Source organism: Lissotriton helveticus, chromosome 6 (assembly GCF_964261635.1).
Source record: "Lissotriton helveticus chromosome 6, aLisHel1.1, whole genome shotgun sequence".
NCBI lineage: Eukaryota > Metazoa > Chordata > Amphibia > Caudata > Salamandridae > Lissotriton > Lissotriton helveticus.
Genome location: NC_136067.1, coordinates 1,888,364,825 through 1,888,378,950, shown reverse-complemented (window position 1 = coordinate 1,888,378,950; position 14,126 = coordinate 1,888,364,825). Strand labels below are relative to the sequence as shown.

Here is a 14,126-nt window from a genome sequence, read left to right as displayed (position 1 = left end):
TCCATTCTCTTCGTTAGGCGGAAATGGAAAAAATTGTTCTGGAAAAGGAAACCAGCTGTAAATATATTCAGTGACGTAAAATGAAAATCCCTTACAAATCGACAATCATGCTGTTATGATCGTATTCACATTTTATTCTCGAGACCTGCATATTTTGTTTTAGTAATCACCAACATTCGTATGTTAGTTCTTAAAAAGGCGGAATAGGAGATCCGATAAATTTGAACACCATCTTAATCATGTCTTATCAGGTGCAATAATTATTGCATCTAGCAGGGCCATTCGTAATCAAGCCCTGAGTGTTTTTTCTCCTGTGAAGTTGTTCACCCTTTCCAGATTCTATAGCAGGCAATACAGAATTAGACTACATATTCTTCAACAGTCAGTCTCTAAAAAACACTATAGATCTGATGATAATAAAATTTGGCATCTGATTAACCATCCATGAGCGATACTTCACAAGTGTTTTTATGTTTTTTTAGAACATGGTCTAACATTTTGACTCTAGAGAAAAAAACCTAAAAGGGCAATCTAGTTCTCAAACAACAAATAAACGAAAGCGAAAATCTAGTTTTCAATATATCATGAAAACCATTACCAAATTTTCGAAAATTAATGTTACAGAAAAAGGTGTAATTTACCACATATAATTCAAACGTATTTCAGACACAAATACAACTATACAAAGTTAATAGAATATGCCAATGGAATTCCTTTTCTGCTGAACAATGAAGTGAAATGAATGCATTGTTATAAATACACTCACAATGTCATACAGAGTACCGCCAAAGATAGTATTAAAGATTAAACCATAGAAGCTGTGAAACAACTAAAAATAAAGTTTAAAAAAATCATTCAAAAGAAAAATGAAGGGGCGAAATCTTAGAATATGTGAAATAAAAGGGATGCAGGATTTCTAAAAAGGTAAATCTCTGGTGGTGAAATAGAATGACCAGTGCTGAAGCATAACAATCATGGATAAAACATGGTTTAACAAGGGTATGTTCAGTATTTAGAATAAAGGAGGTTATAGCCCTCTAACACAAAACCCCTTGCTGTAAACACAAGAAGAAATTGACAGAACATTAAATATGGTTTTTCTTTCCTAATTATTGTTAGTTTGTTGACAGGTTTTTTTCTGTAAATGAGGAGAGTAACAACCTGAGAAAATGTTGCTCCAACATGTGTTGCATTTATATGTGTGATCAAGGACTAGAGCAGTCCGAAACGCATCATATCGTGATTAAAAAGAATTAATATCCTGCCTTCATTTCGTGGTCTGTGTCCTCTCACTTTGCCACGTCTGGAGATTGGAGGGGATTTGCTCGCATATATATATAATATATATAATCTATATCCCAAATTTGCTCCGTTACAACTGCTGATGACCCCATGCACACCCCGGCAGAGTACGCCGGTAATCAATCTGCAAAAAACTCCAAGTAAGTACGCTCTCAGCCGCATAGAAGACGCCAGGCAATCCAAGTCCAAAAGTGTTTATTCACCTACAACATTTTTCGGCTTCAAGGGAAACATATATACATATGAATGAATATATGAAACACGCACACATAGGAACTTTAGACGCAGCTTCAGCCGAAACAGGTGAATGGATTTACAACAAATTTGGCAGCATGCCAGATCTTGTTCTAAGAAAGTGATTTTAGTGTTTTGGTGTAAATCAGTTCTGCAGTTTTGGAGAAATTATGGTTCAAATATCTTTATATATTGCGTTGTTTAGTATCCGCTGAGTTGACAGAGCTCAAGCTGAGATCTGATTGACTGCCACCACCTTATCCAGGAAGTGGTGGCAGACATTTTTAGGACTCAGGATCCCCCCCCCCCCCCCCCCCCAATCCTAAAAAAAGAGGTAAAAAAGACATACAGGAGCAGGGCAGCTTGGGGCCAAAAACTTGTTTTATTTGTTTTTAATGTACATTTTGATGCAAATTTGCAGAGAGTCCTTGGAATTTGGCAGGGAAGCGTTGAGGATCAGTTGAAATTTCAGAAATACATTGTGGAATGTCATGAATGTATCAAGTTGTTTTAACAATTTGTTCCCCTTAAGTCAAATTTCCTGGCATTGTATGTATATATGGCATGTCTGTATTGCAGACCTAATCAAAAGGCAGTGGATCGCTGTACAGGGTCAAAAACTATGATTCTACCAAGAGGTGATAGTTTCATTACTGATTTGTTCATCAAAAATCTGATCTAAGTAGCCTGCTATGTTATTCGAGCTTACATCCAGCTAAATTGAGAGAAAACTGCTTGTTAAGTCAGTTTTTCAGGATTCTGTGTATATTTGGTCAGAAGATATAGAACTATATTGAAAAAGAATTTGGGGAAGGGCGGAAGAAAGTCATACTGAGATTTTCAGTAGAAATCTGTCTGGGTTATTCAGGGTCATATTTACAGAAAGACATACCCCACCAGTTCGGACATTTCTTCTCAAGGATTCTTAACCAGTTACAGCTGTGGTACAAAATACTCACACTTGGAAGCTCTGGGGAATTGTTAGATGGAAACTGGGAAGGCCCTTGACTACTGGGGCTGAGAAACTAAGACAAGAGGCGTCATCTATTGGTTTAACTTCAGATAAGAGGTGCTGCTAGTTAAAATGATATGCTTTGGAACAGCGGTTGGGCTTTGTTAGCTCCAGTCCAGTTTGGCGTTTGCATAAGTTTTTGGCATTTTGCCTTTCTTTGATTGCCTTGGTAGTTAGCTTCCTTTTAGGCTGGGCTCTACCATTTACCTTCTTCTCCTCTGATTCCCTGCAGTTCGTGCCACTCATCAGTTAGTGTTCCTCCATTACTTCTTTCTAGCTTACTGAAATCTCCAAAACCAAAGCTCTCTTGACTGATGCTCTTATCCTTTCGTTCTCTGGCGGTATCCTGGTAACTAGTGGGCTAGTTCCAGAGTTTTTCCTACTATACCTTAAAACCTGAAGGTCTAGCGAGTCCTTCTGAATTCCAGCAACTTACTGAGCTGCCTTATAATCAGTACCTCGCCTGTCTCTCTCTCCTTACCTTTCTTTAAGCCAGGGTAGAATTTTCTTCATATGTGTTACTTGTCACAGACAGGGTGTGCTCTCTTAGGGATAGAGACTGAACATTTCCGCTCTTTTTTTGTCTTCTGACAAAATCATCAGCTATTGAAGACAGATTAAAATGGATGCTTCGCTATAGTAGATATTCTCAATGTATTAAACACACAATCAACAAAAATTGGAACATTACAAGAAATGATTAAAAAATGAAATAATTCTGTAAAGAATACCCTTTATGCATATACATCATGGAACAAACTGACAAATGTTGATTCACACTTCTTTTTAAACCTATTTATTAATGCAAATTCCAGTAAAACCCAAACTGACGATTTATGATCCCTAGGTTTCTTACTTGGTTCGACGGGGTAGGCTTATGTCCTAATTCTGAGGGCCACCAAGCCGAGGATCAGAGAGAATTGTCTTTTACAAAGAGAGCCCCCTCTGTCTAGTCCGAGGTGAGCTTCAGGCAGTTGGTCTTCATCCAGTTTCCCACTTCGAGCATAAAGTTCAGTAATTTAGCTTGGGTGCTGGAAGTGTCTTCGGAGAGGATGAGCAGCATGTTGTTGGCATACAAGATGATGTTAAGACCATAGAGACATTGAAAAGTGTGGGGCTGAGCGAGGAGCAGAGTTTTGGGGGATGCCACAGATGAGGTTGGAGGCGGTGGAGGTGTACAGGGCCAGGCTGACTGACTGTATGTGACATGTGAGGAAGGAAGTGATCCAGCAGAGTGCAAGTCCTTATATTCCAGTTTCATGGAGGCATTCGATGAGGGGATGGGAGACGGTGATGAAAGCTGCAGATATGTTTAGAAACATGATCACTGCGGTGCCACACTTGTCCATGATGAGACGGATGTCATCGTTGGTGGCAATCGGGGAAGCCAGGGTAGTGGGATTTGGCCTGAATCTGGATTATTAAGGTTTCAGGAGTAGTGGTGGTTGAGGTGGTCAGTCCGTTGCTTGTTGACTAGTTTTTCCAAGACCTTGTCAGATAGGGTACTAGGGAAATTGGCCTACAGTTTGTCAGTGTTTTTGAGTCCGCTGAAGGACCGAGAAGGTAGCAGCAGTTAGAGAATTGTTGAGTATTGTAGTGAGCACGGTGCAGATGTGGCCTTGTCTATTGTTGAACATGAATTGTTGACAAAAGTCAGAAGGGACTCCTGAGTGCATAAAGCACATGGTGGCAGTGGTTACTGGAGGGGTGATTGGCCAGCAGGCGAGGGAGGTTTTCAGTGAGTTCTACTTGTTGGGTTGGCGGTCTGTGACTGTAGAGAGTTCTGGTTGGAATGTGAAGTTGTATGTTGTGCTTGGATTGCTGCAGAAGTAGTGAGTGAGCTGGGAGCAGATTTCCTCTGAGGGAGTCATCGTCATGGAGCTTATCGCATAAGAGGTTAATAACTTCAATATGTAGATTATTTTAGAGTTGGGTCAGTTTTTGATTGTTTCGGTAAAGGTTGAACATTGGGTGGATCTGAGTCTCTGGTGGTAGTAGTGGAGGACTGGTCAGTAGGCATTCCTGTTGTCATTGTGAATATGTTGCAAAAAGTGTTCCAGCTGTTTGCAGTGGCATTTGGTGAGTAGTACCTCATCCGTGTAACCGCTTGCTTGTGGTTTAGTCCATGAGCTGGGGAAGGTTTCAGCGAAGCCAGGGTGTCTGCACATGAGGTGAACCAGGAGTTCAAGTCTGTGATAGATGCAGAGAGGTTGTCTTTGCGCATTGGTTTTCTAGGTTCCGGTAGTGCTACATGGTTTTGGTAGATGTGGTACCCTGTTGGTGGGGTCCAGGTTGGGGTGGGGGGTCAGCTTGTCCATGGCAGTGTCAGAAAAGTTGGTAAACCTAGTGTTGAAGAGATATCAGGCGACATGGTGGGCTCATTTACTTATGGGGTGATTCGGAATGTCTTCAAACCTTCTAGGAGGTTGTTAGTGTTTAGGTCTGCGTTGTCTTACAGGTGAAAGTTGTGGTTTGCTGAGGAGGCAGAAAGATCTGGAGTCAAGAACCAGTGGTGCAATGAAGTCCACAATGGTGTTTCTGAAATTGGATCTAAGATCGGGAGGTAGGTAGAGTAGGGCATCTCCCAGAGTGCGAAATGGGAAATTTGTGTTTTTTGCAGGTCTGATGGTAGTCCAGACCAGTATAATATTCATACTTATGGGTGCTTTTAGCCAAACTTTGTCGCCCTTTGGTCTGTTGCTGTTATTCACATTTTTCTTCTTCCTACAGCACATAGCATGGGGCAGTGGTCAGCCCACTTCATCTATTGGGTAATTTCACTGTGAGAGACAGCATTCTGAACTTTTACAAAGAGCACATCCGTAGAAAGTAACTCTTCACTGATATGGTACAACTATGGCAGCCTGTGCCTTTTTAGAGTCAAAAAATATTTTTGCTGTGTAGGCAGTGTGTTTTTTTTTTTTGATTGATTGATAGATGAGGGCCCATCCGCTTCCCATATCAACAAAATTAGCAAAAATCGTTAACAAAATCGAGCATTGACAAAGCCAAAACTCCTGCAGCCAACACCAGATTTACTGGCTTCGCCTGTGGATTCTTTAAAAACAAAACCCATTTAGGAGCACATTTCACCACTGCCTGCTCCTCCAAAGGCTGCCTCACACAATTCATATAGGGAAAACTGTTCAATGGGGACAGCTTACCATTTGTGAAGGGGTTACCCCTTCCTCTCAGGAGTTGCTAACTTCTCAATGGTTTGCGTCTGCAATTGTGGTCCCCAACTATTGAGAGATATATATATATATATATATATATATATATATATATATATATATTCTAAATCACAATTGTAGGAGATGCCCCTTTCATACCCCTCTTAATTATGGTACGAGATGAGTGCAGAACCCATTTTGCGAGTTGGAAATGCTTTTCTGACTCACATAATAGGTTTAATATTTAGTAAAAAATTATTTTGCTTTTACAAACCTATGATTTTGTGTATCCCAGGACTTGCAACCCCAAAATGTAGTTGAACATTCGGCCTTTGGTTATTAAAATAAAGATCAAGATGATTTAAAAAAGCCATTAAGGAATTTGGGTCGGTGAATGATAATTGATGAGGAAAGCTGTAGGAGATTGACAATAGAAGTTAAGTCTTGTTCTAATGATAATGAAAAAGTGGGCTGATATGATGCTAAAAAACAAATGATTCTGCTCCACCATCATAGGTTCTCTCTTTTTGGTAGATTGCACAATATGCAGATGAAATCACAAATAAGTGGGTATGTTACTTTGTTTATTTTCATAGACCGAGTTCATCAATATCAATAATGTTAGTGAATGACACCGAGTTATCGAGCAGACACCTTGAAGTATTTGAAATATATCATATATGTTCAGTAATGTGTAATCTGCTTCTTTTTAGATATGGAAGAGTCCGTGGACGAGTCTGGGGAAGAGATGCCACAGACGTCGATCCCTAATATCCGACTACCCTACACCCACAGGCATCATCCATACAAAAGTAAACGTTCTCAATATAGTCCTCTTTTTTAAATAAGTGTGCGTCTGTATATATGTATGTATGTATGTGTGTGTATGTATGTATGTGTGTGGGTATATATATATATATATCTCTTCTTATTTTCTTTCTTTGATCCATCTCCTAAATGCTTTAATAATCAATTTCAACACATTTGGGGGATTTTTATTCCTCATTCCACCAATTTGCCCGGATTATGTCCCACCTGAGCATTCACATGCAACTGTACACGTATTGTGTGCTGTGTGAGTAATGATCTGCTAGCATGCTGGTTAGTGAGCAGGGCCTACTGTTTACTTGAATCCTGGATTGAACATCAACTTTGTTTAGTCTGTGATGTCCTCCTTGCTAAGCAAGGTCTGCAGATAAACTGCTGATGAGCAAAAGATGACCTCTGGTGAAGAGTTTAGAGACTTGCGATTCTAGTTTGGATGGGTATTTTATTTATATCTGAAAAAGTGCTCTTTAGAAATGAAGTACCACAATCCTGTATGTCCTCTGATAGAAAAAATGCAAGCGATAGTCTCTTGTAGGTTGAACTGATACTTTCTTTTCTTCCAAATATGTACACTTAGGTGAACAAATCTATAATACTATAGTTGTGCACCCTGGTATTTTTTTTTTCTTTTGTCCCACAAATATGTTGTTGTTCAGATAAGTTGGACGTGTCTGTTCCTTGAGTTGAAATATGTACATCAGGGTATCCTTAACTTCATCTTTGGACTTAACGTCTAACTCTTCCAAAGGGTCCTCATCCACAACATCTTTATTTCTAAATTTATAAACTCCTGAACGGTCACCCAAGCTCTTTTCAAATGTGGTATGATGATGTTTGTTATTTTTAAAACTAGTGTACACCTCCTGCTTTGTTGGCCTAGCCCAAGCGGATTAGAAAAGCCAGCCTTTTAAGATTTGGGTGGAAAACGTAAACCACTGCTGTAAATCAGACAAAGAGGGTGCAGAAGTTCCAGAGTGAGAGCGACAAAGGCCTTACCTTCCTCAGAGTTAGGGCTACTTTGGACCTTTATTCTGGAAAGCTTTGTATTCCAGTCCTTTCCTAATGGCACATGCGATTTTGTAAATTCTCCAAGTAAAGAATAAAGTTTACCCACATGTCCAGTGACCTGCCTTAATATAGCCACATTTGAGAAAACCCAATACAAGAGGCGGTGTCACCCTTCATTGGTGTCACAAGGTAAACATTGATAAGAAAAAACGAAATCATTATTGTTGAGCCCTAATATGGAGATGAACTGCAGAGGGTTGGCCACATATTTGCCTTAAATCCGGTGAACAATAGTTTGAACTCAAGCACACCAGGAATACACAAATCATAATGTAGATGGCTTAATGGAGAAAGAGAGCGTGAGAGAGAGAGAATAATATATCTCCGTGCACCCCACTGCCATTGGCAGCCAGTGCAAATGCTCCATTCCAACAGTGGACCTGTGCAAACAAACTTGAAGGCCCTGTAGAGAAGCTGGACAGACGATTTTGAACAGTCTGAAGCCTACCAATATATTTATGCAGTCCCAAATGGAGCATGTTGCTGCAGTCAAGATGAGACGGAAACATTACTTTTGTAATAGATGTAGACCCACTTGAAGAAATAAAAATAAATGTGACCATGTAGGGGATGAGACAGGACTGTTTATGAAAATGGTAGATGCCCATAAATAACTTTTGAGGTTGACATAGATATGAGGCCGAACATCAAACAGGGATGTCTTCTTCTTGGTATCTGGTGAGCTTTTGAAGTTAGGTTATATTTTCTATGCCTTATTTTGGCATCACATATTCTTTAGGTTTCAGGTGCTCTAACAGCATCAAGAGCAACAGTTCAATCCCCCTAAAAAGTAATTTTTTATATTTATTTGATGTTTTACTTGTGCTTAAATGAGAATATAAGGCAATATAGCGAGGGCCAAGGCACCTCCATGGGAAGTAATGTTCTGTTGTTGTGGAATTGGGCGGATTTGTTATTTCTTTAAAGGAAGTTCACGCCCTTCTTCTTCAAGATCACTAGACATGCTTAGTCTTGCAGCCGCGTTCCTCCGCGATGCCCGACTTTCTAAAGGCCAGACATGCCCTAACCTTCATTTCGCTCAATAATAGTTTTTACTTTGAATTCTTTACAAATGTGCCTTTTGTAGAAATATCCAATACCTCAAGCTATATAGGATAGTACTGGTTCTTTCATGGCACTGTATTGCACTGTGCACCTGGGGGCAGCATGACACGGGTCTTTCCAAGTTCTGTTTGAAAACAGGAGTGTTGCAAGAGTGCTTGAGGTGGTGAAGCAGGAAGTGCCAGTGTGTTGGTCCCACTACAGAGAAGTCCCTGCACCTTTTTAGATTTAAGCATAACTGTGGGTATAAAAACAGGTTTTTAGACAAGCTGCATGTTTGCTGTGTTGGTTTATTGAACAGATGTGTTCTAATAGAGAGTAACTAAGCAATATGCTCATTTACACATTGAAAACCTCAACTTGAAAGCAATGTAGTCACACACTGGATGCTTGTGTAGTGGTCTCATGGCATGAGAGACATGGTCCTTTTTACAGTGGCCTGCAGTGAGTTGAACGTCAAAAGCAAAAGCGTCCCAGTTAAAAAATGGACATCCGAAAGTATATCCAGGTACAGTATTACTACTATGGGTATCTAACTATAGACAGCATGCCCGTTAAATAGGCGGGAAAGGCAAAGAAATAACAGGACATAGGGGACACAACGATCGGTGTGTATTCACCTACAAAGATATCTGGGGCATATCACAACAAAGAATATTTAGGGCTATAAACACATTTAGGGCATATAGTGACACATGTTTGGTAAAACTCTTGTTTCAAAGAAATATTTATTAACAAAAACAATTTGCACAATCAGTTACAATTTATGTACACAATTAAAAAACAAATTAAAAAACCATGTTCAATTCGGGCAATGTTTACTCATATTAAAAGTTTTTGACTTTTATACAACATAATTAAAAAGCGAAAAGAATCACAAAAGTCGACGCGGCGTTTCGGTTTTTTCTTTGAACACCTTCTTCAGGACTGATTCTAGTCAGTTAAGAAACACAGAATTACCATCCATTGTCACATTGCTACATCATAATCCAACACTATCTCCGATTTAGATTTTACCATTAAACATCTAGTCATAGTTGAATTAGCTTTTTTCCCACAGATTGCCCAGACATGTTGGCCCATCGTTTTTTACATTTTAACACTGTTATTTACATATCTTATCCATATTCCCATTAGGGTCTTCAACATATACTCGTTTGTCATATATTACACCACCCTTCAACTTTGTTTGCCTTTCCCTTGGAATGTAATATTCCACTGCTGTTAATTTCCTTATGAAAACACTCTAAAATCAGCCTACCTTGTTCCAGAAAAGTAAAAATGGCTCTGCTGGAGGGTACTGACTATCCCAGGGGGAAGAAAACACCAACTGCCGTATTCAATTAACAGGTGTGATACATCTAAATAGAAAGACATTTATTTTTATTTTTAGTCAGCTTTCCTTTTATATGTTTGCTGAAATTATACCTGGTAGTTATTAATTCCCAGATAAGTTTTGTCATCGTTCCCTACCTCTTTGATTTGGGTATTGGACCAATGTTCATTAAAAAGCCATCTATATTGATAGGCGGGCTTCAGGCCGTGTGTCTGGACCTAGGGACATAAGTTTTACCCTTAATACTTATAATTATATAGATTATCCTCCATCTATTATTCAAGATGTTAGAGCAATTAACCATATACCTGTTGGTCTGTTCTATTCTTGTTGGGTATTGCTGCCAGGAGGAGCCACCGTAATGATTATCAATGAGGCGGTTCTTTACCTGTAAAATTTAAATGATCACTCATACACTTGTTCAGTATTTGTTGTACACTTAGATCCACTTAACTCGCATCATGTCCCTTACCAAATCAATATGGATTCAAACACCGCTGTTATCTTGATCCTCTTCGGTATGATCGAAGAAACGCGTGTCACATGTCACTTGACTTGAGAATGATCACGTGACTATGTAGTTCTCTGTGAATATATAGTTCAAGTATTAATGATAAGCTCTTCTTCTTATATTTTATCTTTTTAATACTAACTGCTGTAGTTTTCCCTTGCGTTATTAACTTTCTGTATCTTAGATATAGTCTATTGACTTTACTCAGCCACCCTTGAGGACTCAGTGCGTTATACTTATGTTTACTGTTTTTGTCCCCATCTCAATCTATACACTTAACAGTGGGCCCCCTCTTCAGGACATATTCCCTAGATTAAGTTGCTCTTGTTGCTCTCCTTATTACCTTTTCAATTGTAGTCGGCCTCCCTGCTCCTATGTCCTGGCAGCCTGTCACCTCCGTCACCTCCGGTCGATTTCCGAAAGTGAAATGAATGATTGCCGCCTGCTTCCCTGATTTTAAATATCAGCCATGTTCTAATTGGGCGCGCTTTTCGCTGTCCCCGATAGGCCGAAAAGTTAGTTGTTTTAGATACTGTTGTTAGGGCTCCCGTGTCACTGTCGTTTATTCGTTCTTCCACGCCCATTGGTTAAGGGCGTTTACACCGTTAGTGCGTATTGGCCAAAAAACTAAATGCGTTTCTATGGAATTGTAGAATGATCTATGTGCCCGCGTATTCGTTATAGGCGGTTTCCGTAGTGAGAACTCATTGGTTAAGAGGCTCAATATGTCAGCCGTGTTCTAATAGGGCGCGCTTTTCGCTGTCCCCGATCGGCCGCAAAGTTAGTTGTTTTGGATACGGTTGTTAGAGCTCCCGCATCACTGTCATTTATTCGTTCTTACCAGCCCATTGGTTAAGGCCGTTTACATCGTTAGTCCGCATTGGTCAAAAAACTAAATGCGTTTCTATGGGATTGTAGAATGATCTATGTGCCTGCGTATTCGTTATGGGCGGTTAACGTAATAAGAACTCAGTGGTTTAAGAGGCTCAATATGTTTCTATGGGGATGTTTGTATTTTGTTAACTCTAAGCGACCGCAATAAGTTCAAGACCTATGGGTTATAGCTTGTAAAGGGTTCACACTGTTAATGTGCCCCTATCAAGGTGTGCACTGCTATTTTGTTCATCCCGCGCCTGCTACTTAAATTATACTGAATCCGGGATAATGCCCCTCCGCATTCTTAAGTGGATGCGCTAGTCATTCTACACTATCCTGGCATAATACGACCGCACCAGGGCTTAACCAATTGGTGTATGTTAAAGAGGTTATGCCGTATCAAATTTGATCGCCGTTAAATACATAGAGTTTCATGGTCTCTTTATTCACGAGTATTTTAGCCATATTTAATTTCACAGGAATATTCAATTTTTATTCAGTGCTTCAATTGTTTAGTCCGTCTATATACAGAGGGAATACGATTCAGTCCCATGAGGTATCAATGTATCATCATTAAATTAATCAAATTCGATACTCTCAGGGAGGGATATTAATATTCCTCACCTCATGATTTACCGCGTTATGAATATTTTAACCAGTAACATTATAACACAGTAGCGCTATTTCAACATTATCTACTGTGCTATTAATCTATCTCTTCATATCCTAATTTAAACTTGTTTGTTCGAATATGATTTTAGATATTAATTGCTGTAGTTTCACTGGTTCCCAACCGTAGATGTCTATGGAAGAACTCACCTTATAATTTTCTCCCAATCCTCTCTTGAGTTGAGCCCACTTCTCACACTGTTAAGGGTAGACATATAAAATTGTTCCCTTTTCTTTCTCTTGTCATTGCAGTTACCTCCTCTTTTGCTCATAGTTACCCTCTCTAGTCCACACCATTTCAGATCATCAATCCCATGGCCAGCTACCCTCCAATGTTCAGTGAGGGGCGCTCCAGTTTTCTTAGTTCTAAGAGCAGAACGATGTTCATTTAGGCGAAGCCTGATTTCCCTGGATGTCTCTCCCACATAAGATTTCTGGCAGGGGCATTGGATTAAGTAAATGGCATTTTTAGTCCTGCAGTTGATGAAACTTTTTATATTTACAGATCTATCATTGACTACGATTTTACTCCCTTTGATGATGCTTGCACAGTTTACACAACCACTACAGGGATATGTCCCTGTGGGTAAAGGGTTGCCATCGATAGTTGTTTGAAGGGTTTTCGGAATCTCTCTGTACGTATGCACAAGAGAGTTCCGGATGGTTTTGTTTCTCCTAAATGAGAACATGGGCTTAGGAATGGGAGTAACTGTTTTGTCAGCTATCAAGTGCCAATTTCTGTTAATAATGTTCTTCACTTGGTGGCTAACTTGAGAGAAATTAGTGACAAACATAATAGGTTGTTGGTTTTTTTGGCTGTCATCTTTTGGTTTAAAGAGGTTTTCTCTATTAAAATATTTTGCACGTTTGTAAGCGTGCCTAACCATCCTTTTTGGATAGCCTCTCTCTATAAACATCTCTTTCAAGATTGTTGCATGTCTATCATAGTCTGGCATTGAGGTACAATTTCTTCTCAACCGAAGAAATTGTCCAAAGGGGATGTTGTTCTTCTGTGAAGCTGGGTGATTACTGTTAAAATGTAGCATACTATTCCTATTGGTGGGCTTCGTGTATAATTCCACAGTTAAGTAGCCCCCTGTTTCCTTGATTATGATGTCAAGAAATTCCACACAATTTTTACTCACGTGTGAGGTAAATTTCAAATTCACATCACCACAATTAAGCCAAATTAGAAAATCATTCAGAGTCTCCATATTCCCGGTCCATATGAAGAATATGTCATCTATATACCGGCCCCATTCAGAGATGTTTTCATAGAATGGGGCGGTTATATTGTAGATGTGCTTATCTTCAAATTTGGAGACGTATAGGCAAGCCAGGCTCGGCGCACAGGTAGCCCCCATGCTGGTCCCCTTTATTTGTCTGAATAGTTCATCCTTATACATGAAGATATTGTTTTAAGGATCAAAGTTATGCATTCTAGGATAAACGCTTGGTGGTCTGTCATATCATGTTGATTGCCACTCAGAATTTCTTCCATAATCTCTATGGTATCATCCTGAGGAATATTAGTGTATAGCGCTTCGATGTCCAAAGTCACTAACACTTGGGTTTCTGGATTGAAACTCAATCCTTCAACCTTCTTGATCATGGAAGTCGTGTCTTTGATGTAAGCTTTTTGCTTCTGCACCAGAGGTTGTAAAAAGACTTCCACATACTTACTCAAAGGTTCAGTAAGTGATCCTATACAGGATACTATGGGTCTCATGGGGGGGTCTCGAGTATCTTTGTGGATCTTCGGTAGACCGTATAATGCTGGAATTAGAGGGTCTGTATTCAACATAAAAGAAAATTCCTCTTCACATAAGATATCCTCATCCTTTGCTAATGTAAGCATTTTTCGTATATCTTCCATCAGGGTATCCCATTCTTCCCTATTTGATTTTTGATAATGTGACCTGTTATTTAAAAGTTTAAACATTCTATTATCATAGTCTGTGCTATCCATAATCACTACACTACCTCCTTTGTCCGCTGGTTTTATTGTTAAAAAAACATTGCATTCAAGTGCTTCTAGTGCTACTTTCTCTTCCT

At 39.5% G+C, this 14,126-nt stretch overlaps 1 protein-coding gene across 2 annotated transcripts in view; it reads left to right on the top strand.

The window, feature by feature from the left end:
- Positions 1 to 14,126, top strand: part of LOC144761934 (TATA box-binding protein-associated factor RNA polymerase I subunit A-like) — a 508,362-nt gene that overhangs the window by 31,961 nt on the left and 462,275 nt on the right. For both annotated transcript variants that reach the window (XM_078647125.1, XM_078647126.1), the window contains exon 2: positions 6,435 to 6,533. In XM_078647125.1, coding sequence (XP_078503251.1) covers positions 6,435 to 6,533 — 99 coding nt within the window. The remainder of the gene's footprint in view (positions 1 to 6,434; positions 6,534 to 14,126) is intronic.